Consider the following 26,458-nt stretch of genomic DNA (forward strand, 5'->3'; position numbering starts at 1 on the left):
CACTCTGGCCCCAGCAGCACATCCCTCCTGAGAGAAGCCCTGGCTGTCCCCTCATCTAAAGCCACCCCTCCCCACACAGCTAGTTTCTACCATGTCACTGTCATTTTCTTCCTCTTCACAGCACTTGTTTGAAACATTCATTTGTTCATGTAGGTGCCTGCCCGTTGTCTGTCTCTCCCACCAGAAGGTAAGTGTCTTGGGAACAGGGACCCACCCATTAATCAATCCCACCAGTGGCCCCCTCAAGGCAGGACGCTGCCTGGCTCTGTGATTCCTGCTGAGCACGTGAATGTTTTATCTGCCTTGTGCCCTTGCCCTGACCATTTTCCAGAGGTAGTTTTAAAACAAAAGTTAAGAATAAAACAAAACCTGGAGCTTCTCCAAAAACCTCCTGGGCAGCCTAGGAAAGGGATTTTGAAAAAAGAACCATCTACAGGAAGAGCTGTATGAGGGACTGGTTCTCACATTTCCCAGACGATAGAGGCTACAGGGAGAAAATTTCCTCATGTTCCCAGAGAGAATTGTCCAAACCATGACTCCTACTGTTGTCATCTTTATTGAGCCACGGGAGAATTCATGACATCTTGGCGGCTGGTGTCCCCGAAGGTGGCTGGAGAAGTCCCCTTCCCGACCCATTCCCCTTCCATCCTCATCCTCCTGGTCCTCACAGCTGGTCAGAGGCAGACTGGAGAAGAGGTCTGGCTGTCCCCTTCACAAATGGCTTCCTCTTTGGAAATGGCCTCACTCAGGCCCTGCAGGTCGTCGAGCAAGACAGAAAGGGATCCTGGAGGGACAGGAGGTGGACAAGGCTGTCAGTCACAGTGCCGAGGAACAGGGCTGCTACCACATGTGGGAGGGTTATAAGGGAGAAAGCTCTTGGCCGAGGGCAGGCTGTGGGTCTCCAGTGTCACCGAGAACAAGGCTCAAGCCCTGCAGAGTGCCTGGAGGAAAGGTTCCCAGGGTCCCCCTGCCTTCCGTCCCTTACCTTTGATGGACTCCTTGGTGTAGACGGCCGCTGCCGGGGGTGTGGGTGCTGATGACTCTGAGGGCTTCGGGCTGGGCTCCACAGGTACGCCCTTATCCGACGGGGAAGGAAGGACTGCCAACAGTCGCTGCTGCTTGTAACGGGAGAGGAGACCTTCCTGCTGCAAGGTGGCCTGGGAAGGAGAGGGTTAAACGCCACCGAGCCCAGGCAGGGGCCCCTCCCCTCTCCACAGCTCTGCTCCCCAACCAGCCCATGAAGGGCCCAGTCTCTCCGCCTCCTACCAGCATGAGGTTCTTGTCCCTCTCCAGCTCCTTCAGGCGCTGGGTCAGCCGCTGCCCCTCCTCCTTCCGGGCCTCATCCTGCAGGCGCCGGAGCTCCTGGTTCCGCTCCTTTTCCCGGGTGGCTTTGCGCTGGATCTGGCGTAGGGAGACCACTGCAGGAAAGCCAGGCCACAGAGGGGATGGGTGCTGGCAGCCTAGAGGCTGTGAGGCAGTGAGAACACAAGCCTAGAAGGATGGGCGGCACATGGGTCCCCAGCTCTGTGACTCAGGGAGCCACGGACGCTTTGTGGCTTTCAGTCTCTTCTGTACAGGCGGAGGGGTGGCTGACGCTCTAGAATCTTGTGAATCTATGAACCCAAAGTACCTCCCCCATCCCTGAAGCTTCCTAGAGGACTGGAGGGGAAATCTGAATAGGGACTGGATATCAGATTTTGTGCAATTCATTTTCTTAAAGTGTGACCATGGTATTGAGGTTACATAGGAAAATATTCTCCTTGTGGGAGATGCAGCTGAATAGTCAGGTTGTTTACAGCTTACTCTCAATAATTCCCCCCCAAATGTATATATATCAATATGTGTAAATATACAGATAGACAGGAAATGTGATCAAAGGTTATAAAATGCTGCTCTCACGGGAGAAGGCAGATGAGTATCCATTACATGATTCTTTTAACTTGGCTAAGTGTTTGAAATTCTTCCCAATAAGAACTGGGGGTAATCGTTGGTATGTCATGTTGCCTCTGTGGAGGGGGTGACTGGGAGGAGCTGGGAGGATCTGGGGCTGGTCAAGTGCTATTGTTTGATCTGGGCACTGGCTATACAAGTGTGTTTACCACTTGAGAATTCATCTTCCTTGATAACTTCATGACTTGCACACTTCAAACAGAAAAAGCTTTCAAAATAGTTTTGACAATAATCTCATGCCTCAACACTTCCTCTTTCTTGGAAGCCCACGTGCATCCCAGCCACTCTCACCAGCCTTGGTGTGTTCCCTACGAGCTTCGTTCAGTCTCCTCTCTGATTCTGAGAGCTGTTCCCGCAGCCGACCTTCCACTTCAGCCACCTTCTCCTGCAGTGCTGGGGTGGAGGTGCACACAGGGTGTCAGGGGAGCCTGGGCTTATGGTGCCCACCGCTCCCGACCCCGGGACTGCCCCTGTCCGCTCCTGCACACCTTGCCCATAGATCTCCTGCTGCTGGGTCAGCTCCTTCCGGAGGCTGGCAGCCTCTGCCGTGCTCTCCTGCTGGCCCTGGCGAGCCGCCTCCAGCTGTAGCCCCAGGCTGGCCAGGGACTCCTGCGTGCGCTGCAGCTCCTGCTCCAGCTGCTGGGCCACCTCGCTCAGCTTCTGCCGCTCTGCCTCCCCTGGGAAGAGGAGGTGCCCACTCAGGTTCCGCCCTGCCCTAGACCCCAGCTCTTCCCTCCTCCTCTTCCTCCCTAAGGCCCCCTGACTCTGGATCCCGGCTCATGCTCGCTGACTTGCAAGCACCAGGTGTACCTTGCTCCCGGGCCCGGCCCACCTCCTGCTGGATGATGTGGGCACTCAGCTGCAGTTCTGCGTCCAGACGGTTCCGCTCCTCCCGCAGCTGCTCCAACTCAAGGCTCATGTCTGTGGTCGGTGGAGGTGGCGGGCAGCTGAGACAGGAAGGGAAACAAGAGATGGGGGAAATCACCCAGCTGCTGACCCCTAAGCCCTTATCCTTCCTCCATCCTTGTGTTTTTTGGGTCCCAGCAACCAACACCCTAAAGCCCCACTCCTGCCCCCCAGTAAATCTAAAGTGGCCCGGACTTCACCTGTCCTGGCGCAGCTGAGCAAGGGCTACTTTTCGAGCCATCAGGCCTGGGGAGAAAAGGCAGAGAGTGTGAGAGGTGCTTTTGCAGAGAGGAGGGGAAACAGGGGTGTAAGGAGATGCTCGGACTGGGGAGGAGGCAGGAGGGTAGGTGTAGGATGAGAGAGCTGGTGGGGCAGGGGCAGGGGCAGGGCGCGGCTGGCAGTCGCCCTACCCACCCCGAATGGTGTGGACCTTGCGGACGGCATAGCTGACTCGGCTGCTGAGGCTGGGCAGCTGGGCTGCGGCACGTTCCACCTCAGCCACGGTGCCCTGGAGCCAGGTCTGAAAGCTGGAGAGGACACGAGGTCACCAAATCCTCAACCCCACCTCATTTCCAAAAAGACTCAACCCCTCTGTCCTGTGCTGCTACGTACATGGAGAAAGTAAGGAAGGGGGATCAACCCAAGAGGAAGAGAAGCTGAAGCCGACGTCCAAAGCCGAGGAAGGGTTGTTACCTGTGCAAAGAAACCTGCGCATCTCCTCAGCAGTCTAGTTTCTAAAGGTTCTACAACAATAGCTGTGAAGGAAACACCTCGGAAGTTGGTATGAGAGACAGGCTTGCAACTGATTAAAAAGAAAACTGGCATACGCTTTATTAACAGACGGAATATCTAGTAAGCAAGTAGAGGCAGACCTCGGATATACTGTGGGTTTAGTTCCAGACCGTTGCGATAAAGCAAATACGGCAAAGCAGTACCGCAAAGCAAAAGTTGAATAGATTTTCTGGTTTCCCAGTGCTTATAAAAGCTATGTTTATGCTATACTGTAGTCCATTAAGTGTGCAAGAGCACTATGTCTTAAAAAACAACTGAACATTTAAAAACAGCATTAATTTGAAAAGAACGCTATTGGGGAAAAATAGCGCCAGTAGACTTGCTTGACGCAGAGTTGCCACAAACCTTCAGCTTGTAAAAAATGCAATATCTGTGAATGATAAAGCAAGGTACAATAAAACAAGGTATGCCTGTGGGTCAACTTTAAAAGAAAAAAAATAGGTTAAATTTTTTCCAACTCAACAGGACCTGCCTGCAAAATTTTAAAGAAAGAAAGAAAGATCAAGTGTCTATACTCCCCATCTTTGAACAGTTCTGAAGGTGGAGATCCTCCTGTGTTGTGCTAAGTCACTTCAGTCGTGTCTGACTCTTTGCAACCCCACGCACTGTAGCCCATCGGGCTCCTCTGTCCAAGGAATTCTCCAGGCAAGAATACTGGAGTGGGTTGCCATGCCCTCCTCCAAGGGATCTTCACGATCCAGGGATCAAACCCGCATCTCTTACATCTCCTACTAGGTGCTCTGTTTAGCTCAAGCTGTTATTAACTGCAGAAGGAAGTTAACCTCATCTCAGCCAAACATGCAGTGGGTAGGAGTCATAACAAGTGACCCTGGTGAGAATGGGCAAGGTGGGGGTGGGGGTGTCCCATAAAAAACAAACACAGACTTTTACAGGGTTAGATACATCCAGCCCTGCTTCCTCCAGACGACCAGCCTTCCAGTCCCACTTGCCCGAGGTTCTTAAACCTCAAGATGCCCAGGAAGCTGGGGAAGCAGGAATGTTATTCCACCCACCCTCACCCCAGATACCTGCTGACAGCATTGGCCACAAGCCTCAGCTGCTCCTCCGCTGGGGCTGCCTGCTGCTTCCTCCGGCGCCGGGCCTCCTGAGCGCGGCTCAGCTCCACCTGCAGGGCCTAGGAAGGGTGAGGTAAAGAAAGGGGTCCCTGCTTGGGGTCTCCCTACCATCCCTCAGCCTCTGCCCGTCTCAGACGCTGACCTTGGCACCCATCCGCTCCACCTCCACCTCGGCAGCTTTGTCCTGCAGGGAGCGCTGCAGGATGGCCTGCTCCTGGCACTGGGTTTCCACTCTTTCCTGGAGCTCTGCCACCTGGGGAAGGAGAGGAGGTAGGTCCAGAGCAGAAAGCTGTAAGGTGGGGGTGGGGGAAGCATTGGGAAGGCAGGGGCAGGTGCAGAGGTCTCTGAAAGAAGGCCACGCTGAGAGACAAGAAGCCCAGTTCTTGAGAATGGAGTCTGAGTCCAGGTTTCCTTCCAGAAGCATGTTCCATGTGCCCACACCTTGAGGAACTGCCCTGTGACCTGCCCATGAGGACCCATAGCCTCAGCCCATGCCACCCACAGCTCCTTGAACATTGTCACCTCCTGGAAGAGGCTGTCCCCAACCACCCTACCTAAGGCTGGCCCACCTCACAGTGTAAGCCTTACAAGAGCAGTTCTTTGTGGACCTTTCCTCAGGGATGTGCAGCCAGCACAGGGGAGCCACCCAAGTATCTGGTGAATAAACGCCATCCCTTCCATAAGGAGCAGGGAGCTGGGGGAGAGCACGGGGGGAAGTGGGCTCCAGGCAACCTGTCCCTTCAGTCGCTTCACGCATTCTCTGTGCTCCAGCTCCTGGGCCTTCAGCTGCACCATGAGGGCAAACACCTTCTCCCGCCAGCGCTTCAACAGGGACTGGCACTTCTTGGTGAACTCGGGCTCCAGGCAGTCTGAAGGCTGAACCTGCAGATGGAGGAAGCAGGGAGAATGCGGGCTCCTGGGGGAGCAGAGGAAGGGGGTGGGTCTGGTTTCTCCTATCTGGCCCTGGCATCAGGAGCCACAGCAAGGAGAGGTGTTCAGGGGAAGAAAGACGTCGGCAGGTTCTGGGAACGGCACACCAACCCCTCCCGCGCACAGGGGCCGAGGGGCCTGGGCCAGGGGCCTACCTTCCGGGCCAGCTCCTCCTCCTGCATGCAGAGGATGTGTGTGAGGCTCTGCACGCGCACCTGCAGCAGCTCGGTGGTGGTGTGCAAGCTGTCCCGGTCCTCCTGCATGTGCTGCGGGCGGGGTGGGGACAGAGGGCAGCCACCTCCCTCAGGTCTGCCAGTGGCCCTCCAGTGGCGCCCAACCTGTGCACCCCTCGATGGCACTGCCTTTTCTCCCGGGGCCTGTGTTCTTCTCCAGGGGCCCTTGCCCAGGACTTGAGCCCCCGTGTTCCGTCCCAGGTCGAGCACTCTCACCTGGACGGTTTCTAGAAGCTCCTGTCGCTCTGATTCCCATGCCTGGCTGCGCACCTCCGGAGGGACTTGCTCCCCCACATACCTCCTCAGGTTCTCAACCAAGGTCATCTGAGCCTCCAAGTCCTCTTGGGTCTTGCTAGGGTTGGGGTGGGAGCAGAGGAGCCATCAGGGGGCCACCCTGGAGACCCACTTTCCCCACCAACCCACCAACTGCCAGATCTTCCTTGGGTCGCCCACCCCCCAGAACTCACCTCAGCTGCTTCCGCAGCAGCTCGGCCTCCCTCTGGGCCGCAGCCAGCTCCTTGGCTTCCCCTGACCTCCGGGTTTCCAGATTATTCAGAGACTTCTCCAGGCTCCCAGCTTTGCTGGTCAAACTGGAAAGGGCCTCCTGGTGAGCCTGGGTCAAGGAAGAGAGCTGCAGAGAGAAGGGAGGACTCAGCAGGGGCCAGCTGGCCCACACTTGGGCTTTCCAAATCCACCCCCTGCTTCATCGTTGGCCTTCACTCCCACTTTCTGTGACCCTGGACAATCACCTAAGAAATCATCTAACTGCACACAGCAAAACAGAGACCATCCTTGGCGCTTCACTTCCCATCACCCTCCAGGCCATCAGCACATCCTGTCAGGCCTCCCCCCAGAATACTGTCACTTCTCTCCATATCCAGGGCCACCAGCCTGAGGTAAACCACCTCATCTCAGGCCTGGACAACGGCAACAATCTTCTGACCGGTCTTAGAATCCTCCAGTGGCTTCCCACGGCGTTCGGACCAGCTTCTTCCCTGGGTCTGTGAACCCTGTGTCATGCCTTGGCCTCTGCCAGCTCTTAGCCTCTGAGCTCACATCCTGTCTCTCCACCACCCACTCTGCTGCAGCCACAGTGCTCTCTCATCATCCGCCCCCCGAACTCCCAACAAGTCTGCTCCTTCCCACCTCAGAGTCTACCCAGAGGCCTGCTTCCCCCAGCTCCTCAGATCTCCATGACATCGCCTCCCGGGGCCGCTACTCCCCACCCACCGCCCCACCCAGTCCCGCCATCTGTTTGTGCCCTTCCTGCACTTATCATTACAAACTGATCCTGCTTCTGCACCTGCTTACTATTTATTTCCTGCCATCCGGAAGGAAGCCAGGAAGGCAAGGAGCTTGTCTCTTTCTCACAGTACCTCCAGCAGTGGTAAAGGTGTCAGATACGCTGAAGGAGTCATGCTGTGGCGGGCGAAGGAGTGGAAATGGCTGCCCTCACTTCTGGCCTGCCTGCCTCTAGCCCTATCTCCATACCACAGTCACTGTGAGCTTTTTGGACATGAATCACAAAACTTCTACATATAAAATACAAATCTGATCATGTCACTTCCTTGTTGAAACCTTTCAATGGTTGCCCACTGCTCTTAAGGTAAACTATAAAGTTGAACGAGCCCAAGGCCTCACACTCCAGCACAGCCCCAGAGCCTGCCTTGTCGCTCGTGCTCAAGCCCCTCTGGCCCCTCCCAAGCACATCTACATGCACCGGCCCATCGCCTCCCCCCAGGCCTACCCACCGGCCACCTCTGATTTAACACAAACACTGACTGCTTATCATTAAGCATCTTTCATGAACTGAAAAGAGCTTTCTTTTGAACGACCCCCTTTGTCCATTTTTCAACTGGAATGCTCTTTCCTTTATCGGTTTCTAGGCACACATTACACAGTAGGGATATTAACTTTTTATTGTGGTATGACCTGGAAATATTCTCACCCAGTTTATCATTCACCCTTTTGTTGTTGTTTAGTTGCTGAGTCATGTCTGACGCTTTGTGACCCCACGGACTATAGCATCAGGTTCCTCTGCCCATGGGATTTCCCAGGCAAGAATACTGGAGTGGGTTGCCATTTCCTTCTCCAGGGGATCTTCCCAACCCAGGGATGGAACCCAGGTCACTCGCATTCCAGGCAGATTCTTTAACAGCTGAGCCACCAGGGAAGCCCATGATTTACCCTCTGATTCTACTCTGTCATTCCTAAGTTTGGTATTATAAAGTCAATATATATCAATCTTTTCTTTAATGGCTCTGCATTGATTCATAGGTAGAAAGTCTTTCCCATTTCCAAGTCACAAAGGAATTCACCCTCATTTTCTTTCAGTATCTTTATGGTTCCATTTCTGAACACAGCAACTGGTTGGGTGGCCTTCCCCAGTCCCTAGACCAGCGGGGCTCCTTTGTCCTCCTTCAGGGTACTTCTCCCGATCACAGTTAATTAATTATAGTTAAATAAGGCACTGAATGTGTGTGTCTTCCACTGGGTTGTCAGCTCCACCCACGAGGACAGGGAGTTGACTGATTTGCTCACCCCAGTGTCCCAGCTCTTGTCTCAGGAATGGCAAAGAGGGAGTACATGCCTGCTGACTGAATAATCTCCCCTTCCCAGTTCACCTCAGGACCCCTCCCAAACCCCTCACTCCCCTTCCCAATGCTCCCAGATGAACTGGGTACCTGGAGTAAAGTTGGAAGACAAACTGCTTCCCCCTGGAAGAGGAAGCAGGGCTTCAGGTGATGGGAGGCCACCTGAGTCTGAGTGGAGAAGGGCAATCTGAATATGACCAACACACCCAAGTGCTCCCTCTTTCCAGGTCACCTGTATTTTTTTACCTTCACCAAACACCTCATTGCTCTTTTCGGCAAAGCCTGCTCTTTGCTGGGGAGCTCCCGCCCAGCTCCCCACTGGGCAGCCGAGCCTCCCCCACACCCACAGTCACCTGTTCTTGGTGCAGCCTCTGAACCTCCTCCAGCTCCCGCTGGCTCCCTTCTTCCAGGTTCTTTCGGACAACCTCAGCCCCAGCCAGGGCGGCACGCAGGCCCTCAGCCTCAGCGCGGCCAGCCTTCTCCGCCCGTGCCAGTGCCTCCAGCTCCACGGCCTGAGCCTCCAGCCTCAGCTTCTGCTGCAGCGAGGTCTCCCGTAGCACCCGGACCTCTTCCTCCAGCCGCCGCAGCTCTCGCAGCTGCCGAGAGATCAGCTCAGCCTGCTGACTCAGGGCCTGTGACCCTGCCAGTTCCGTGCGCCTTCGGAGACAAGTTAGCATAGGTGAGACAGGTTAGTCTGGTGGTGAGAGCGGCCAAGGCATAAATGGAGCCAAGAGAAGAGGAGAGGATCCCTCTGCTCCTATGTGGATAGATGGCAGGGAATGAAGCTGGGCCATGGGGATCTCTGCATTCCGTCACCATCATCATTCAAGGCAGCCCTACTAAGCATATCTGGGTCCACAGGACCTGAAAAGCTAGCTGAGTTCATGGACCATAACCTCTCTTGAAGGCAATATACAGACAGATGTGTTAACCATCACACGTGCACATCATTAGACTGCTGCTGCTGCTGCTGCTAAGTCGCTTCAGTCATGTCCGACTCTGTGCGACCCCATAGACAGCAGCCCACCAGGCTCCCCCGTCCCTGGGATTCTCCAGGCAAGAACACTGGAGTGGGTTGCCATTTCCTTCTCCAATGCATGAAAGTGAAAAGGGAAAGTGAAGTCGCTCAGTCGTGTCCGACTCTTAGCGACCCCATGGACTGCAGCCCACCAGGCTCCTCCATCCATGGGATTTTCCAGGCAAGAGTACTGGAGTGGAGTGCCATCGCCTTCTCCACATCATTAGGCTACAGATTCTGAATTGGAGAAGTCTGAAGGACACTGAGACTGCTGAATTCTGACTTAAGGGCAGGGAGAAGTTTGATGGAGGTACAAAGAGAGGTGGTGGCTTCCAGTATCAGTATGGCAAGGCCAGGCACCAGTTAAGATTATTTAACTGTTACATATCCTTCATGAGAAGTCTAAGAGGGCAGCATCTCAATAAATCACAAAGTCCCAACCTCTAGAGAGCTGAAACCAGCTTATAAGACAGTTCCCTCACTGAGGCCCAGAACCACAGCACTTTAAAAAAATTTTTTTTTCGGCTGTGCCGTGCAGCTTGTGGGATCTTAGATCCCAAAGCAGGGACTGAACCCGTGTCCTTCAGTGAAAGCTTGGAATCCTAACCACTGGACTCCCCAACACCTTTTTACAGGATCTGTAGCCTACAGAAATTAAGTAACTGGACAAAGGACCCCTAGGGGGTAGCCAAACAAGCCACAGAGTCTCCATCCCCTGACACTCTCACGCTCCCCTTCATCATCCTCCTTCTTTCCCTTTGACAGGGCCCGAAGTAAACCCAACTGCAATCCTGCTCAGGAACAAAATGGCAGAAGGATGGTCCAGTACATTTGGGAAAAGACTCACATGAAACATCAAGAATAAGAATTTTCACAGACAACACACTGACAGAGAGCATGGCCAGCTCCACCAGATGAACTCGTACTACTCCAGCACCCAGTCTGTATACCCAGCCCACACTTCTTCAGCCTGCCTTATACTACACTTAGTACAATCAGCTGTGGGTCAACCAATTTCTTCCCTTAGGATTTAAAATTCTTTGATATCAGGCTATCTTATTTATTTTTGTTATCTTTGTCCCTAGCATCTAGCACACTGCTATTATTTATGCACTGTAGACACCAACAATTGCTTCTAAAAAAAAATGAACAAATTGTGGAACTAAGGGTTGAAATAGGGTAAGGACTCTATTACAGTCAAGAAGGGTCACTGGCAAGCAAGTCCAAGGGAACAGTAACATTAGATCCATACCTGCCTCTCCACTCTGGTTCCTGCCCTTTGCCAGAAACTTCCTGTTCCCACATGGTCACTTGAGGTCTCTGGTTGTCTGGCCGCCTCTCTAAAACATCTTGATGGGTTGGGCGCTGGACCAGGGGAGTGTCTGAGGCCCATGTGGGAGCCATTCTCGGCAGTGTTGGAAGGGGTCGAACTTGGAAGTGGGATGGGGGAATCAGCCCAGTGGAACCTAAAGAATCGTAAGGACAAAGGTACTCAGTTCTCCAGGGAGACACAATCACCAGTCCCCATGCCAGGTCCCACTAACCTGAAGGTCGAAACATCTCCACATTATTTGAAGTCTCTAGAGTTGGTGTACAGCCATCTATGCCCCCCTGAACAATAGGAGAAACAAGGACACTCCAATTTAATTTTCAGGCCTCCTTCCTGAAAAGAGAGCCACTACAATAACAAAGTCATAATCCTTAAATAACAGCCAGGTCCATCCGACTCTTAGCTTTTCTTATTCTACTTCCCAAAAGAAGCAGGAAGCACCCCAAGATCCTTTGCTTGTCTCAGTCTGGTTCCTGACAGACTATGGCAACAGCCATGAGGTGGAGAGAATTTACTGAGACAGGCTGAGGGGCTGTGAAGTTTTACTCATACTTTTAGAATTCTGGACAGTGCCTTTACCCTCCTCCTTAAGTTTCTATGGTCTCTGCAGTTCCTGGATGAAGGTGATAATTGAGGTATGCGATGCAGGGGCCGTGAGCCCAGTCTCCAGAGTTCTCTCCATGGCTCACCAAGACCTTGGGGAAGCCCATCCAGACACCACCAAGCCATGACTCCCGGGTCCTTCCCTATTAAAGCGCTGGCCCAAGGCCTGGCCCCTGATGAATGTGGCCACATGTAGCACAGAATGGCTCCCCAGAACCCCTGGGGGAATCCAGGCAGCCTGGACTCCTTAGCAGAAAAGCCAGCTAGTTTCGGACATCTCATCCAAACCGTGCCAGCAACTTTCCTCTCAGTTTCTCTCTATCGTCCCTTCAGCTTCCATTCCTGCCTCCCACCTGCCTCTCCAGAGTCCTAAGGCAGAGAGGTCTTGTCAAAATCTCCCCACCCTCCCACCCGAATTCATCTATTTTTCTCCCAATCTGGGATCCCTATCCCTCCCTACATCACTGTTTGCTTTTATCCTGAAGGAATTATGCTGGTCCCTCACCCTCTCATGTCTCAGTAGCCTGCACTCCCTCCCTCCTCTCCCCCAGATCCTCCTGAGACTTCGCCCTGCTGGACACTGAGCTCTAAGGCTGTTCTGACCACTTCATTTGTTCCTTTACCCTGCCCTTACACCCCTCCGCCCGGTGGACCCCTGAACCCACCCCCGCACCCCCCTCTCAGCCCCTTCCCGCCCCCAACTGACTCTTCCCGAATGTCCCTTACCCAGCGCGAGACCCCACAACCCTTTGGCCACACCCCCTACACCTAGCTCCCGGTCGCTGCCTGGATCCCTGGCCGCGCCTGCGCAAAGCGGGCAGGTTGGCGGGACGCTCTTAAGCCTGTAGGGTTACCTCTCCGGAAGGAGGCGGGGAAGCGGCGCACGCAGGCGCAGTAGAGTCTAAAGCCAGGGCCAATTAAGGCGTTAGGGGCTTCTCCGCGCCCTGGCGGCTCCTCCCAACTCCGGGAACCGGGAAAACTTGTGAACTAATCAGAAAAAGCGGAAGGCGGGAGATCCCAGCGCGTCGCCCAATGGAGAGAAGGAGGGCAAACGAGATGGCCAATCAGAAACGGCTCGGGGGACGCGCTCACTCCGCTCGAAGTCCGGACCCGGGAATTCCGAAGGCGGGGTCGACGATGCCCGCGCGCGGAGACCGCACCCCTCCTGGCCCTGGCTTCTTCGCTGTCAAACAGCCGCAGGAGCACCAACCCCGGCCGATCCCGAGAGGTCCTGGGCTGCGGCATAGGCTGGCATTACCTGGAGAGAGAACCATTCCGAGACTGCACAGCGCGGTAGATACGAATCCGGGCTGGGGCGGGGAGGGAAAAGGCTGAATTTGTCTTGAATCATCCCGGGAAGCCCTTTCCTCTGTTTTTATCCCACCTGGAGAAACCAGAAAGCAGGGGTTTAGATCCACTTTGTTGGACAACGTAGAGCCCCGTTTGCACTGCCTTTGAGGGGTGACAGTACACTTCCCACTGGGGTTCAAGCTAGCTAGTTATGAATGAGGGATTGGTTAGAAGAGTGAAGCGTGAGCTAGCAGGAGGGTTACTCTATTAGGAAAAGCAGGTTTGACAGGAAGAAGCTTCTCATCTCTAAATTACCCTGAAGTGGCAAGTTAGTATATCACACAGAAGCAGCACCCCTCCCCCGCCCCCCGACACCTACAGTTCGAATTTCCCTAGAAGCTGCCTAATGTATTGTTGACTTGCCCAGATTGAAGGCTCCTGGAATATTTTGCGGCCTGAGGGTCCGATTCAACTTCGTGCCACAGGACTCCTTCTATTTTGCACTACACTGGAACTTTCTTTCACCAAATTTTTTTCCGTTGCAAAGCTGTTGACAGCCAATTTTACATCGCATCCTAGGCTCCCTGAACCTTGAATTTGCCCTACTCAGGGAGTGTGCTCAAAGTCGAAATTGCACAAAGGATAGCTCAAGTTTGCATCAGACGGAAAGTGAATTTAGGCCAGCTGTGCACGGCCCAGGGAGTGGACAAGGTGATGGATTCCTAGGTGAAGAGGTGGTGCCAAGGGGGCCCCGCCCATGCTGCCCTGCTTCCAGCTGCTGCGCATAGGGGTCGGCAAGGGTGTCGATCTCCACACCTTCCACCCCCCCAGTGGAGCTGGCTGCACCTACCGTTTGGGCTGCAGGGCCGATCTCTGTGATGTGACCCTGCGGCCACAGCACGAGTCAGGCTTCATCTCTGGGGTCCACGCAGAGCTGCATGCGGAGCGCCAGGGTGATGACTGGAGGGTCAGCCTGGAGAACCACAGCAGCCAAGGTGAGGAGTGAGCAGAGCAGCCTTATGCCGGGGCAGTCGCAGTTTTGGGCTGGAATGAATTAAGAGACTCCACAGGGACTCTGCCGGCCTCCCAAACTCCCCATCAGGTTGGATGGACGGTTGTCATGCAGACTTCTGTCTTTCCACCAGAAATGTGCAGTGTCAGAAGCTCTTTGTGGGGCTGATCCTGTTTAGCTCATAGAGGGGGTGGGAGATAGATCCACGGACTGGGGCATCACAGTGGGGATGTTCTGAGACCATGGTGGGCAGTGAGGGGGCAAGCTTAGACTTCAGTTTCCAGATTGTTTAGACATTTGTTCTTGCCTTAGGGCAGTTGTGTTATATGTTGAATTATCTTTTAATTATCCGGACATGGGCCTTACTCCCTAACTTGGAGGCAGTTAGGCAGCCTCAGGAGGCCTGGGTTTATGAGTTCTGCTGTTGGCCCCTGGTAACATCACTCAGACCTGCCACTTCACCTCTCTAGGTCTTAGTTTCCTCTTAGCTAAAATATGTCTTTGCGAGTGAAGAGTGTTGTGGGGATTAGATAACTTCAATTGGCCAACATTCATTTCCTGTTTATTATTATGCACCAAGAACTGTTTTATGTGCATTAAATATAGGTGAGCACAAATGCCTCATTTTACAAAGAAAATGAAGCATAGAGGCTGACTTGTCCAGGGTCACGTGACAGGTAAATGGTGGAATTTGGATTTGAACTCAGATTGTCTGAGCTATGCTGTTAATTGGAACTGAGAGTGAGCATCTCTGAGACCCAGACCTCAGTGGATTGAGGGAAGTTCATTCCATGTGCCTTGAGGGAGAGCATAAGGAAAAAAAAAAAATTCTTAGCTCACAGGGAGTTTCTTATCTGATGACCCCTACTTACTGAGGGACTTAGAATGTGAGGATTTCATGACATGGATGTGTTCTTCCTCGTATTTCCCAGAAAACCAGACAGGACCAGATTTCTCCACTGCTGACCAGTCATTTGTTTTTGTCGTTCTCTGTATCTGTCTGGTGCCCCGTAATCAACAGGGACTTTGGTCAATAATGTCCAACTCCCAAGCGGTCACAGGCTGGAGTTGAATGATGGTGATCTTCTGACCTTTGGCCCTGAAGGGCCCCCAGGAACCAGCCCTTCAGAGTTCTACTTGTTTCAGCAAGTCCGAGTCAAACCTCAAGATTTTGCTGCCATTACTACCCCTCGGTCTAGGGGAGAAGAGGGAACCGGGGTTGGTTTCCGGCCCATGCTGCCCTCCCAGGGGGCTCCACAGCGTCCGCTCAGCACCCTCTCCCCAGCCCCCAAAGCAACGCTGATCCTCAACTCCATTGGCAGCCTCAGCAAGCTCCACTCGCAGCCCCTCACCTTCTCACGGAGTGGGGGTGGGCCACAGAGTCCACCTGTTCCCACTCCCACCGGGGAAGTGGGGACTGCCCCTTCTGCCCCACCCCCAAGAAACCGGAGGAAGTCGGCTCACCGCGTGTTGGAAGAACTGGATGATGAGAGAGAGGCTCCCAAGAGCCCCTCACAAGTCCTGCCGGAGCCTAGGAAAAAACTCCGCGTAGAGAGAACCCCGCTGACACCCAGTGGGTAAGTGAACTTGGCTTTATTTCACTGCCTTTGGTTCTTTTAGAGCCCTAGGTTGAAATGTACCTAAATGCGTGGGTGGTGGAGATGGGAGGTGGAACACCTGTTGTGATGACAAGATCTGGGTTAGCTGTGCTAGCCAGATTCACCATTAGTCTAGTGAATCTCTATGGGTTCCCTCTGCAGTTATCCAGGGGAGAAGTTCCAGGCTTCTATGGGTTTCCAGTGACCTTGGTTTTTGTGTCCCTTCCTTCAGAAATCGACGCGGGCGTCCTCGGAAGCACCCACTGAGCAACCCCAGGGCTCCCCCTGCAGTTGGGGGCGGGGAGCCCTGTGCAGCCCCTTGTTGCTGCCTACCCCAAGAAGAGACAGTGGCCTGGGTTCAGTGTGATGGCTGTGACATCTGGTTCCACGTGGCCTGTGTTGGTTGCAGCATTCAGGCTGCCAGGGAGGCCGACTTCCGGTGCCCAGGCTGTCGTGCAGGCATCCAGACCTAAGGCCCACCGCCAAAGCACCAGAGGACAGAGCCAGCACCTCCAGGCCAGGGGTGGACACTGAGGGTGCCAATGGGTCCTAAGAGCTGCCCTCTTCTATCCTTGCCTCTCCAGGAGGGAATGACTCAGGAGAAGGGTCCACTCCTGTGGATTTTCAATTCAAGGCCTGGAGCAGGGCCTTGTGGCTAAGGTGACAGAAGAGATGGCTTCCTGCCAAAGATATTGCTGCCTCCAGGAAGTTACCAGTGAGCTGGAAATTCCCACTGTCACAGCTGTAGGTCCTTGTCATGGATGCTAGAATGTCTGTGGTCAAGAGCACCCATCAATTGTAGAGGTCATGCCTGGGAAGTTATAAGCCCCAGCCTTGAACAAGCAAGTTCTTAATGATTTTGATGGTATCCCTAAGGCATTTCTGGGAAAACCTAGAGCACAGACCCCAAACTTCCTTACATTGTGGGTGGTCCTGCTGCTGACCACAATGACTGTGACCTGACTTCTCAGAGCTTTGCTTCCATTTCCAAATAAAGAATGAGCAGCTTCATATGCTTAAGGTATTTACTCTTCGTGTGGGTCTGATACTCCTTGCTTTCCAGTTCTTGAGAGAATGGAGTTGGTTAGTCTAGAAAATTAATTCAGATACTTACAGGAAGAGACAAGCAGATGAGGCAGAGGAAAACAGGAAAAGGGGAATCTAGGTAATTACAGTTGCTAATTTAAAAGGAAACATTCACTGCCGTTAAAATGTCATTTGGATTTGATCAAGTTCATGAGGGTGGTGGAACTTCTACAAGTTTCATCAGTACTACCAAGAATAGAGAACCTGAGACACCAGCTAGAGCAGATGTCAGCCTGGTGCAGGATCGATACAACCCACATATGCTCCACTGAGTCTCTTCTGAGTTGCACAGCAAGTCAGTACATTGTCAAAGCAGTGTTTCTATAGTTCTTACTAGGAAAGTCCTGTCTTGACCTATCTTCTTGCAACCTGCATGTCCATCCCCTTCCTTCTCTACTTAGACTTACCACCCAAGTGTTTTTACGGATCAAGGAAAAGCTCCAGAGGAAGAGCCCCAGTTAGGAAGTGGCAGAGTCAGGACTAAAGTGTGTGTAGTGGTAGGTGAGTCACAGACAAGGCAAAAACCTTAAGTGAAAACCAAATGGACCCCAGTATCAAGAAAGCACAAAGTGGAGTTTCTGGTTGGGGTGATAGAAGAAATGAGTAAAGGCTTGATTTCTTAGCACAAAGCCACTGAGGACTACAGAGAAGAATGGAGAAAAGCAAAAACCAGATCCTAATAGGGAATGGACTATGTAATAACTGCATCTTTGGGCAAAGGTGTTCATCTCCAATTTCTGCAGGACCACAAGTCAGAGGTTCCTAAGAATTAGCTCACACTTATAAATAGCCCTATCCATATAAACTTAGGATCCAACCCCACACCTCCCTCTGACATTGTGACTGCGCAGTGTAAACCTCTTCGTTTTGGGGTCATTTGGGTCGGAGAGCTGTTAATACCCACTATTAAATATCCTATCCACTCTTCAATAACTAGAGGATAAACCAAAGACAAAAATATCCACCTACTAGGTCCCAGGCTTCTTTATTTAAGAACAAAGTGATGAGTGATGTGGGGATTAAAGTCAAGAGCATCACTGAACTTCACCTTCCCTCCAACCAGTTTCCCCAAACTCCCTGCCCCCACACCCATTGTGTTCCCAATTCCTTTCTTAGTGAATGAAAAACTTAATCCCAAAGCCCTGGTACAAACCCCAGGGTTCTCTCCCTAGCTCTCCCCTTCCTCTGCCCCCCATTCCTGGGGTGAGCAGGCACCTCAGTTTGAATGCATAGGAGAACCCAGAGCGGTGACAGACACCGAGGGAAAGGCCTCACCCTCAGGGAATGGGACCGAAGAGTACAGCGTAGTGAAGTGAGGGCCCCCGTAGCCTGGGGTGCCAAAAGGGGGCCCTGGCGCCAGAGGAAAGGATACGGGTCCCCCTGCGAAAGGAGACCCAGCAGCCTCAAAATCCTCGCGTTGGGAGTAGTCACTGCTTGATCGTTTGCCCTTCTGGCGACGGTTGCAGAACCACACTCGGACCACCTAGGAATGGAGGACATGGGAGGGGCATTTGGTGCTGAGACCTGGGAGGTGTGACCGGGGAGGAGGAGACGGTGCACAAAGGGACAGGGGCAGGTGCACTCACGTCCTTCTCCAGCCCGAGCTGCTGGGCGATGTGGCTAATTTGCTGCAGGGTGGGCTTCGGGCACTGCAGGAACATGCTCTCCAGGTTGCCTCTCACTCGGTTCTCGATACTCGTCCGCTTTCTCTTTCGGGCCTGCACAAGGGTCTCTGCCTTGCATATCTGAGCAGGTGGGGAGGAGATGACAAGGAAAGAAATGGGCGGGCAAGCCCCAAACCTGCTCAGGACCAGTATCAGGGGGACAGTGACTCAAGAGCCAACTATTCAGGAGCACCAGCCAGTTGTCACCAGGGCCAGGAGGTATGAAAAAGATCCTGGAAAGATAGGTTTAGACAAGTGATCCTGGACCTTCTCTCAGCAGAACGGAGGAATCACACTTCTTGCCATTGAGGGCCACTGGCTACCAGAGGGCGCGCTGCCAGCCAGAGATGAAAGCAGTGGAAATCAGACTTGAGATAGGGCCGTCCCTGTGCATCCCTCCCACCCTCACCTCCTGCAGATTCTCGTTGTTGTCAGCTTCCTCCACCCACTTCTGCAGCAGGGGCCGCAGCTTACACATGTTCTTGAAACTGAGCTGCAAAGCCTCAAAACGGCAGATAGTCGTTTGGCTGAACACCTTTCCTGGGAAGGTGGGTTGGAAGAAGCAAGGTGAGGTAGCAGGTAGGCTCCCTTTGCCACAAGACCAACACAGGCCTTGCCACCTGTTCCCACCCTTCCGAGACCCCGCACTGGCTACTCCTCCCAGAGAAACTCAAAAGTCCATGTCGAGTATCTTCCCCCCAACCCCACCCTCCACCACTCCCTTGGTGGGGAGGAAAGTCCCCATTTCAGGGATGTTTGTTCCAGGGCAGATGTAGTCCCCCCTGTGTTTTGTGGGTCAAAACATGCTGTAGGAGACTCACCAAAGAGAACCCCCAGGGTGAGCCCCACATCGGCCTGGGTATATCCTAGGGTGATCCTCTTCTGCTTTAGGAGCTTGGCAAATTGTTCAAGGTCTTTCTGAAGAGCTTTGATGTCCTGGGACTGCATTTTAAGAGGCAGAGGATATTTAAGAACATATGACAGCTATCCACCTCACCCCCTCTTCCATTGGGGCCCCAAGGTATGTGAGAGTATCTCTGCCTCTAGGCTGCCCACCTAACAACCAGAAATAACACAAATGTCATCTAGCACAGAAAGCCACACACCCACCAGAAGCAGAACACCATTCAATGATGCAAAGAGAAGCCCTAACCTCAAGGAGGACACATGTCAGGTTAGGAAGGGGGCCCCTGCCTTGTAGTTCTTTAGTACTCACAAAAGCTTTTCACTCTTATCAACCCCAGTTTGAGGAAGTTTTGCATCTAGAAAAATACAGAGCACCATGTCTCTGATTCTCTCAGATTACTTTGAAGGTCCCACAAACCACAACAAAATATGCACGTTCACAAACACATGCACACTACAAAACAGATGTCATACAAGGTATGAATAAAGTGTTTTTTATATAGTTAGTGCCCAATTTTTAAAAAACCTGACTATCCCTTATTTTTAAATAAAATATTTTTATTTTCTTGCAATATAAAAGCATTCTCACTGACAAATTTCACAGATTTATTAGGCACCTTCTGTAAGCCAGTGGCTACACAAAATAGACAAAAAACTCTGGCCCCATAGAGCTTTCATTGTGATGAAATAATTCTTATTCAGTAGGTTAGAAGTGCTATGGACAAAAGTAAAGCAGAGTAGGGAATCATGGGGAAAGGGTCAATTTTGAATAAGACAGTAAGAGGTCATGTTTGAACAAAAGGAAGGAGTCAATGGAAAGGCCCTGAGGTGGGCAGTAGCAAAGTCAGCAGCAAGGCCAGTAACAAAGCTAGCATGGCCGGGGGAGGGTGAGAGGACTGAGGAAAGGGAAGAGGAGCTGATGCGATCAGAGAAGTGAGCAAGGCAGATCCTGCAGCTGCCACCATGACTAAGTTTTACTCAGAGAAATGGAAAGTCGCTGAAGGGTTTTGTGCAGTGCTTACTCCAGTTGATGTACTGACCACAGAGTAAGGAGGCAACTGCAGCAATCCCAGCATAGATGATGGCGACTGGGACCAGGAAGTCTATCCAAGGTAAAGATCGCAGTATTTCCAAAGGACTGGATGTAAGGATGTGAAAGGAATGAGGATGACAAATTTGAGCCTTGAGTTTCTGGGTAATGGACAGGGAGGGGGCAGTGCAGGGAGCCATCCAGGAGACTGAACATGTGGTGGTTATGTCTACAAGACATTTGAGCCTTGACAGTGGATGAAAGGAAAGGTAGACAGAGCAAAGGGGGATGAATGGAGCCTCTCCAATGCAGGCCAGTGGCCAGAAGATGGAGAAGAGTAGCCAGGCCTCTGTGCAGTCCTAGAAACCTAAAGAAGTATTGGGTTGGCCAAAAAGTTCATTTGAGCTTTTCCGTAAGAGGTTATGGAAAAGCATGAATGAACTTTGTGGCCAACCCACTATTTGATGGGACATCAGTCCTGTAAAACTCAATAGGCCAACTTCTGCTCAACCAGCGTTGCAAATCTGTAAATGTTAGCTCTTCCCGTCTTGGCTTTTCTGAATCATATTTTGGGGATCTGAAGTAAGATAAACCCCAGTTCAAAGTCCAGCTGCACCATTTAGCAGTTAAGACCCGTGAAACAGGCTAATAATACCTCCCTAGGAGATTTTCTGCCGGTTAATGAGATAATGATGTAGAAACTGAGCCCACAGCCAGGCACTTAGGAAATGGACCACAATTGGCAGCCATTATTATTCAAGGCTCAGCAGTCGCCTCCAGCAAAGAGCGTCTAGAGCTACTTGGTCAGCTGAAACCAATCACACCTCCTCGGGAGAGGTCTAAAGGCTTAGTACTTGATCTCTAATTGCTTGCACTTGTCTCTTCCTCAGACTAGAAGATACATCCTTAATAGTCCCCAGCGGGTTAGATGGAGAAGACTTCAGTCCCTCAGCAAGCCCTCCATTTGAGGAATGGTCTGCAGATGATTTGTTCCCCTTTTCTCCCCCTGTACACTGCCTATGTAATTACGGCTGAAATTGGTGTTCCAGCTTTCTTATAAGGGGGTGTCAGGGTGTGCGCTCTGCCTGATCGTGACTCATTGGGTGCAAGGCAGAGGTCAAGGGAAGACAAGCCCTAAACTTGATGGAAGGAAAACCCAGACTCCACACATCCACACAGCCCAAACAGGAGCTTCTATCAGAAACCAGTCACACCCTAGACTCTCAGGAACAATAACCCTAGGATAAGCACTGTTTTCACCCTCAGGCCACACTTAACCCTAAGGCCCGAGATCCCAGGTCTGATAAGGCGCAAATTTCCCAGAAGGGATCCCGGTAGAAGGGGCTCAGACCCCAAGATAGGTCTGGTGCTGGCTGGTAATGAGTGACCCGACCCAGGTCAGACCTAGGAAGTGGAAGGACCCACTTGACAAGGGCCGAGGGGGGAAGCAAGGCCGGCTTCCGACTGCCCCAGGCCGCCCTGCCCTCACCTGCGGTTCTCCCTTAAATTTCGGCCCTTCGTTCCCACCTGGCTCCAGCTCAGAGCGGCCTGCAGCCGCCACACACCGGTCCCTGCCCCGGGGAGCCGTCTCCGCCTGCTCCCTTCCTGGGTCCCCGACCACCTCTCCTCGCGTGGCCGCCCCCGGCCTGCGCGGTCACCGGACCCCCGCCCCCAGCAGCTCACTCGCCTCCTCAGGGTTCGGCTCCAGCTTCTCCTTGTCCAGCTTCGCGGCGCCTGCGGGGGCGGCACAGGGGTCCGGAGAGGCCCCCTCGGAGTTGCTCTCCACCCCGGCTCCCGCCTCGCCCTCGGGCTGAGGGGTCTCCAGGCCGCCTGGGGGCACCGGCCCCACTCCAACCTGCGGCGCACAGTAGGCCATCCCTCCGCACAAGTCATAGGGCGGGGGGCACGGGGGAAGCCCCCACACCTCGGCGCCGGGCACAACACCCGGTCCGATCCCCGACCCACCAGGAGGCCCTTGGAAGCTCATCCAGGTCCGAGGATCAACCCAGCCCGGCTCTGGCCCTCCCGGCCCATCGCCTCCACCGCCCGGCGGGGGCGAGAAGGCGAAGTCAGAAGCGAGGTGTCCCGCCATGGGGAAGGAAGGCACCCCGAGCCGGGGGCCTAGGAAAACGAGGGATCTCCTAGAGACTGCTCAACACCTCTCTCCCTCCCCAATCCCACCCACTAGCCTTGACCTCTGGCCCCGCCCCCTGGATGGGTGGGGGGAAGGGACGGTGGGGGTGGGAGAAACTGAGGCGGAGGGTGTTTGCCTGCTGATGGCAGTGGTGTCTGGAAGGGGAAAGCCAGGGATCTCCACCCAGGCGCCTCCCCAGGCCCCAGACTCCTAGGCTCTCGGTGCAGGTCCCCCATGTGGGCCTTCACTTCCAGCTCTCAATAGGCTGCCCAGCCCTCCCCAGGCTCACACACACCAGGGGTGAGGGGTCCCTTCCATGCCCCCTGCACGTTCTTCAGGACCCCTCTCCAGACACCCTGGCACCGTCTCATCACCCGAGCCCAGCCACCCTCTCAGCTCCTCAAACATTTATGCTGTATGCGTCAAGTCCCACTGGGGCTACCCCTCAGTTCTTAACAGGCTCCTTCCCCATTGTCCTCCAGTATCCCAGTCCAGGAACCTAGGCAGTTCCCATTTAGACAACTGGCCAGATTCGTTTCCCTGGTGGCTCAGATGGTAAAGAATCTACTTGCAATGCCAGAGACCCTGGTTGTACTCCTGGGCTGGGAAGATCTGAAGAAAGAAATGGCGACCCACTCCAGTATGCTTGCCTGGGAAATCCCATGGACAGAGGAACTCAGCGGGCTACAATCCGTGGGTTGAAAAGAGTCGGACATGACTAACACTTTCACTTTTCAGAACTGTGATGCCTGGCAGCCCTCTGCCCAGCCTGCTAAAATCCCCCCTATCACCAGGGGCAGGCTGCCAGACCAGCTTCCATCCATCCCCAGCTTTCCTGACTCCAGAGGCCCCTTACCTACCAGACCCAGGGATGGAAACCCTACTTTCCCTTCTAGGGGCCGGGCTCTGGACTGCCTAGGCCTGAGTCTCCCTACCTTTGTCCAGCCGGAGGGATTGGACACCACACCATGGGTCCCCCACTGTGGGTCCATGCATCAAGTTCCTTGCCCCCCTCTTCAGAGACCCAAATATCTAGAACCACAGTTGAAGGTTCTCCCTCCCCCTCCTACCAGCCCAGACCTTCAGCCCTAGGCCCTGGGTGGGGAAAGCCTAGGAGGGAGAAGGAGAGAAAAAAAATATCTGACTTCAGGTTCAAAGGGGCTTGGGAGGGACTGGGGGAAGGGGCCGGACAATGGCCTTGGCTGGACAATCCTGGTCCCCAGAGGGGGCAGCTCTAACCCTAAACAAGTGCTCAACCCTTGAATGGGCCTGGATGGCTCCCCTGGGGACAGCTTCCTGCCCCCCAACCCCCAGCCCCAATCCCCTCGAAAGAATCCCCCTCAGAGCAGCTAAAAGAGCTCCTGCAGCAACCCCCCCCAACCCCTCAAAGACTGTGAGCCTCAGACAGGGCCGCCCACTGGGGCCTAGGTATCCTGTCCCCCTCTAGAGGACGCAGGCATTCTGGCTCATCTTCTACCCCTCCCCCAGCCCCCCAGGCCTTTGTTTAGGGGGGCCGGCAAAAAGATGAGGAGGAGGTGGAGAGCGACTTGGGGTGGAGGTGCAGGAAGCCTGCCCTAAGCTCTCCCACAGGGTCTGGGCTGGTCCTGAGGGCTCACACTGCAGGCTTAGTGCTTATTCTCTGTTTGCAAGAGAATAGCTTTCAGATTGCCTGTCTGCTAGGAATGATGTTTGTCTGTCTGCTCCCCAAACTTGCTCCAAATGAAGGCCCCGAGGTGAATTGGGGGGACTCTGGAAAGGCTGTGAACCAGAGCTCCATACAGCTTGGAAGGCCAGAATCCTGAGCCTGGAACATGGACCTCTGTCGACTTAGACATCTCTTCATCCCCGCCCTGTCTGAGGCTGTTTGCTCAGCATCTGCCTTCTGAGGTGCTGGGGGTCCTGCTGGGGGTCCTCTTGACTATGGCCTGCTGTCTTCAGCTTGGTCGTATCTGGGAATCCTTTGAGCCTGGTTTTTTTTTTTTTTTTTTTAATTCTCTCCTAAATTCATATCACATAGCCACTGTTCCAGCTCATCCGTGAGTACTTTTTGAGCAACTAATATATGCGTACATTTCAAGACTTCCCATAGGTCTGATGAAAGATCTACAGGGCACCGAAACTGGAGCTATATTTGCCTCTAAGCCACTAACTGCCAAAAAAACCTGATAGATTAAGGGACCTGGTGGGGGTGGGGAGCTGTGCTTTGGTCCAGGAGGGGCCCCTCCCCAACCCCCAAGACAGAGCCATCAGGGCTCCTTTGTCATGCATCTATCTGCTGTCTGCCAAGAAGACAGCCTCCCAGAGGAGGGGGAGGGGCGGACCTAGGAAATCTACAGCTCTGCTCCTTGCCTCGCTCGCCACCCTCTAGGCTCCCAGAATCCCTTCTCCCCATGTGGCTCCTGCACTGCTGTCTTCCCAGCAGCCCCTAAAACACCTTCTGCCTTTCCCCTCACTCAACAATACCCTTTTGAGATTACAATCAGTAATCTGATTGCTCTAAGTAGTATGTTTCTTGGCAAGAGTCCCATACCAGAGGGAGAGACAGGAGGGGAGGGTGCCTGGGTGCCTGGTTGGCTGGTAGCCAGACATCTGAGCCAGATCAGTCCTGTGCTTGCCTGGAGTCCGACCCAGAACCTTAGTGGAAAGTTAAGTTTGTCTGCAATTCTTTCCAGCCATGTCTTGGGGTGCTGAGGCTGGCAAGGCTGAGGCACCCTCCCCTCCCCTCCTCACCCTCCTGTTAAACCTGAAGGGTAGGCAGCTTCGCTTCTGCCCAGGCCAGCTCTCTGCAGGAGATGGCAAGCCAGTTGAGTAATCAGACCTGGCTCCTCCACTCTCTTGGGTCTTGTGCGTGCATGGTGCATGCTCAGTTGCTTCAGTTGTGTCCGACTCTTTGCGATCCCATGGACTGCAGCCTGCCAGGCTCCTCTGTCCATGGGATTCTCCAGGCAAGAATACTGGAATGGGTTGCGATACCCTCCCCCAGGGGATCTTCCTAACCCAGGGATGAAACTCCAGTCTCCTGCATTGGTAGGCAGGTTCTTTACCACTAGCGCCACCTGGGAAGCCCTTCTTGGGTCTTTGTGTGTGTGTGTGTGTGTGTGTGTGTGTGTGTGTGTGTGTGAGTCGCTCAATCGTGTCTGACTCTTTGCGACTCCAACTATAGCCTGCTAGGCTTCTCTGTCCGTGGAATTCTCCAGGCAAGAATACTGGAGTGGATTGCTATTCCCTTCTCCAGGGGTTCTTCTCCACCCAGGGACTGAACCCTGGTCTCCTGCATTGCAGGCAGATTCTTTATCATTTGAGCTACTTGGGTCTTAGGGAGTCATTAAAAAGAAGCCCTCCAAATGAATTTAGAGCTGGGCTAACAAACTCTCCACATAATCCTTTATTATGAGTGCAATGTCTAGAACCTGCACAAAGACAAATGCAAGCATCTGGTTATAGAGCATGACCCAGAGAGGGCAGGTGAGGGCCACTACTCCCTGCCAAGTGTGGCTGGCCTGGCAAGTTTTCCTAAAGGTTTGATGATGGTCTTGCTGCTGTCAGCCCAGCCATCACCTCACTGGTTGAAACTAGCTAGTTGAGAACTAGCTGAAATGGCTGATGGGGACCAATGAAGTCTTGCTCTAAACCACGGTAGCAAACCACTTATTTTAACTTCTGGCTTCTGTCAAGGCAGAAAGAAGAAAGGGAAAGAATGGAGGGCTGATGAGAGAAGGGTTTAGGCTTTGTCCAGTTTGGGAAAATATCTCCCTGTATCTCAATTTACTCATTTTCCATTGCTCACAGCAAACCAACCTCTTTCTTCAGAACAACTGACCCTATGACCTCTCCTGTGAGGTCTGCAAGCTGAAATCTTCTTTTCCCAAATCCAGATAGTGTTACCTCAAATCCAGGAGTCAACTCTCTGCTTGTAGTCTGCCAGGAGATAGAGAGGTGAGAGTGAGAGGAAGGGGAAGCCAAGAGAAGTTGAAAAGCAAAGGTAACAAATATATTCTGTTAGCACCACCAGGAGGTAACTGCATTAAGTCTGCACTGTACCCCTCCAAATGTTTCTTTAATGACATACAAGCATCTGTCCACATATCTGAGGTTTCTTTGTTGTTCTTCTTCTTACACAAATAGGCTAATACTTTTCATGTTGCTCAGTCGTCTATGACTCTGTGGCCTGTAGCCCACCAGGTTTCTCTGTCCATGGACTTTTCCAGGCAAGAAGACTAGAGCAGGTTGCCATTTCCTTCTCCAGGGGATCTTTTAGTCCCGAAAATCGAACCTGAGTTCATTAATATTATGAACCTACTGTTCA

The 26,458-nt window shown here is 53.1% G+C and overlaps 3 protein-coding genes across 9 annotated transcripts in view; 1 reads left to right on the top strand and 2 right to left on the bottom strand.

The window, feature by feature from the left end:
• Positions 1-537: 537 nt before the first annotated feature.
• CCHCR1 (coiled-coil alpha-helical rod protein 1) lies at positions 538-12,299 on the bottom strand. 6 transcript variants are annotated; one of them, XM_040250179.1, is made up of 18 exons: positions 12,159-12,299; positions 11,044-11,110; positions 10,752-10,965; positions 8,835-9,138; positions 6,355-6,518; positions 6,104-6,239; positions 5,810-5,920; positions 5,457-5,606; positions 4,867-4,977; positions 4,677-4,783; positions 3,271-3,383; positions 3,057-3,102; positions 2,761-2,897; positions 2,439-2,627; positions 2,242-2,343; positions 1,267-1,418; positions 986-1,157; positions 538-784 (listed from the first exon to the last, which is right to left on the bottom strand). In XM_040250179.1, exons 2-18 carry the CDS (start codon positions 11,057-11,059, stop codon positions 675-677), a joined length of 2,334 nt encoding a protein of 777 aa, XP_040106113.1. In that variant the 5' UTR covers positions 11,060-11,110; positions 12,159-12,299; the 3' UTR covers positions 538-674. The 6 variants fall into 6 exon arrangements, 4 of the variants coding, with proteins under 4 accessions (XP_040106113.1, XP_040106114.1, XP_040106112.1 ...); XM_040250180.1 differs by lacking the exon at positions 12,159-12,299 and adding an exon at positions 11,409-11,814; XR_005722789.1 differs by having other exon boundaries at positions 986-1,115; positions 1,267-1,491; positions 5,810-6,239; positions 10,752-11,110; positions 12,159-12,287.
• Positions 12,300-12,568: 269 nt separating this feature from the next.
• On the top strand, positions 12,569-16,360 carry TCF19 (transcription factor 19). The gene is made up of 4 exons (XM_040250226.1): positions 12,569-12,725; positions 13,150-13,717; positions 14,756-15,311; positions 15,565-16,360. Exons 2-4 carry the CDS (start codon positions 13,480-13,482, stop codon positions 15,803-15,805), a joined length of 1,035 nt encoding a protein of 344 aa, XP_040106160.1. The 5' UTR covers positions 12,569-12,725; positions 13,150-13,479; the 3' UTR covers positions 15,806-16,360.
• A 1,018-nt stretch (positions 16,361-17,378) lies between these two features.
• POU5F1 (POU class 5 homeobox 1) overlaps positions 17,379-26,458 on the bottom strand; it is a 14,511-nt gene continuing 5,431 nt past the window's right edge. The window contains exons 1-5 of one of the 2 annotated variants that reach the window (XM_040250224.1): positions 21,706-22,110; positions 18,904-19,024; positions 18,492-18,622; positions 18,005-18,163; positions 17,379-17,901 (exon numbers count right to left, since the gene is read on the bottom strand). In XM_040250224.1, the coding sequence (XP_040106158.1) occupies positions 17,635-17,901; positions 18,005-18,163; positions 18,492-18,622; positions 18,904-19,024; positions 21,706-22,110 (1,083 nt within the window). In that variant the 3' untranslated portion in view covers positions 17,379-17,634. Of the gene's footprint in view, positions 17,902-18,004; positions 18,164-18,491; positions 18,623-18,903; positions 19,025-21,705; positions 22,111-26,458 lie in introns of those variants that run through there. The other variant, XM_040250225.1, reaches the window with a different exon arrangement.

Source organism: Oryx dammah, unplaced genomic scaffold (assembly GCF_014754425.2).
Source record: "Oryx dammah isolate SB20612 unplaced genomic scaffold, SCBI_Odam_1.1 HiC_scaffold_11, whole genome shotgun sequence".
Taxonomy (NCBI): domain Eukaryota; kingdom Metazoa; phylum Chordata; class Mammalia; order Artiodactyla; family Bovidae; genus Oryx; species Oryx dammah.

Coding starts and splice junctions, on each gene's coding strand:
- TCF19 (XM_040250226.1), top strand. CDS start 13,480: ATGCTGCCCTGCTTCCAGCTGCTGCGCATAGGGGTCGGCAAGGGTGTC. Junction 13,718..14,755: donor GGAGAACCACAGCAGCCAAG/GTGAGGAGTGAG, acceptor CGTAATCAACAG/GGACTTTGGTCAATAATGTC. Junction 15,312..15,564: donor ACCCCGCTGACACCCAGTGG/GTAAGTGAACTT, acceptor CCCTTCCTTCAG/AAATCGACGCGGGCGTCCTC.
- CCHCR1 (XM_040250180.1), bottom strand. CDS start 11,714: ATGAGATGTCCGAAACTAGCTGGCTTTTCTGCTAAGGAGTCCAGGCTG. Junction 2,628..2,760: donor GGGCCGGGCCCGGGAGCAAG/GTACACCTGGTG, acceptor TCCTCTTCCCAG/GGGAGGCAGAGCGGCAGAAG. Junction 1,158..1,266: donor GGGACAAGAACCTCATGCTG/GTAGGAGGCGGA, acceptor TCTCCTTCCCAG/GCCACCTTGCAGCAGGAAGG.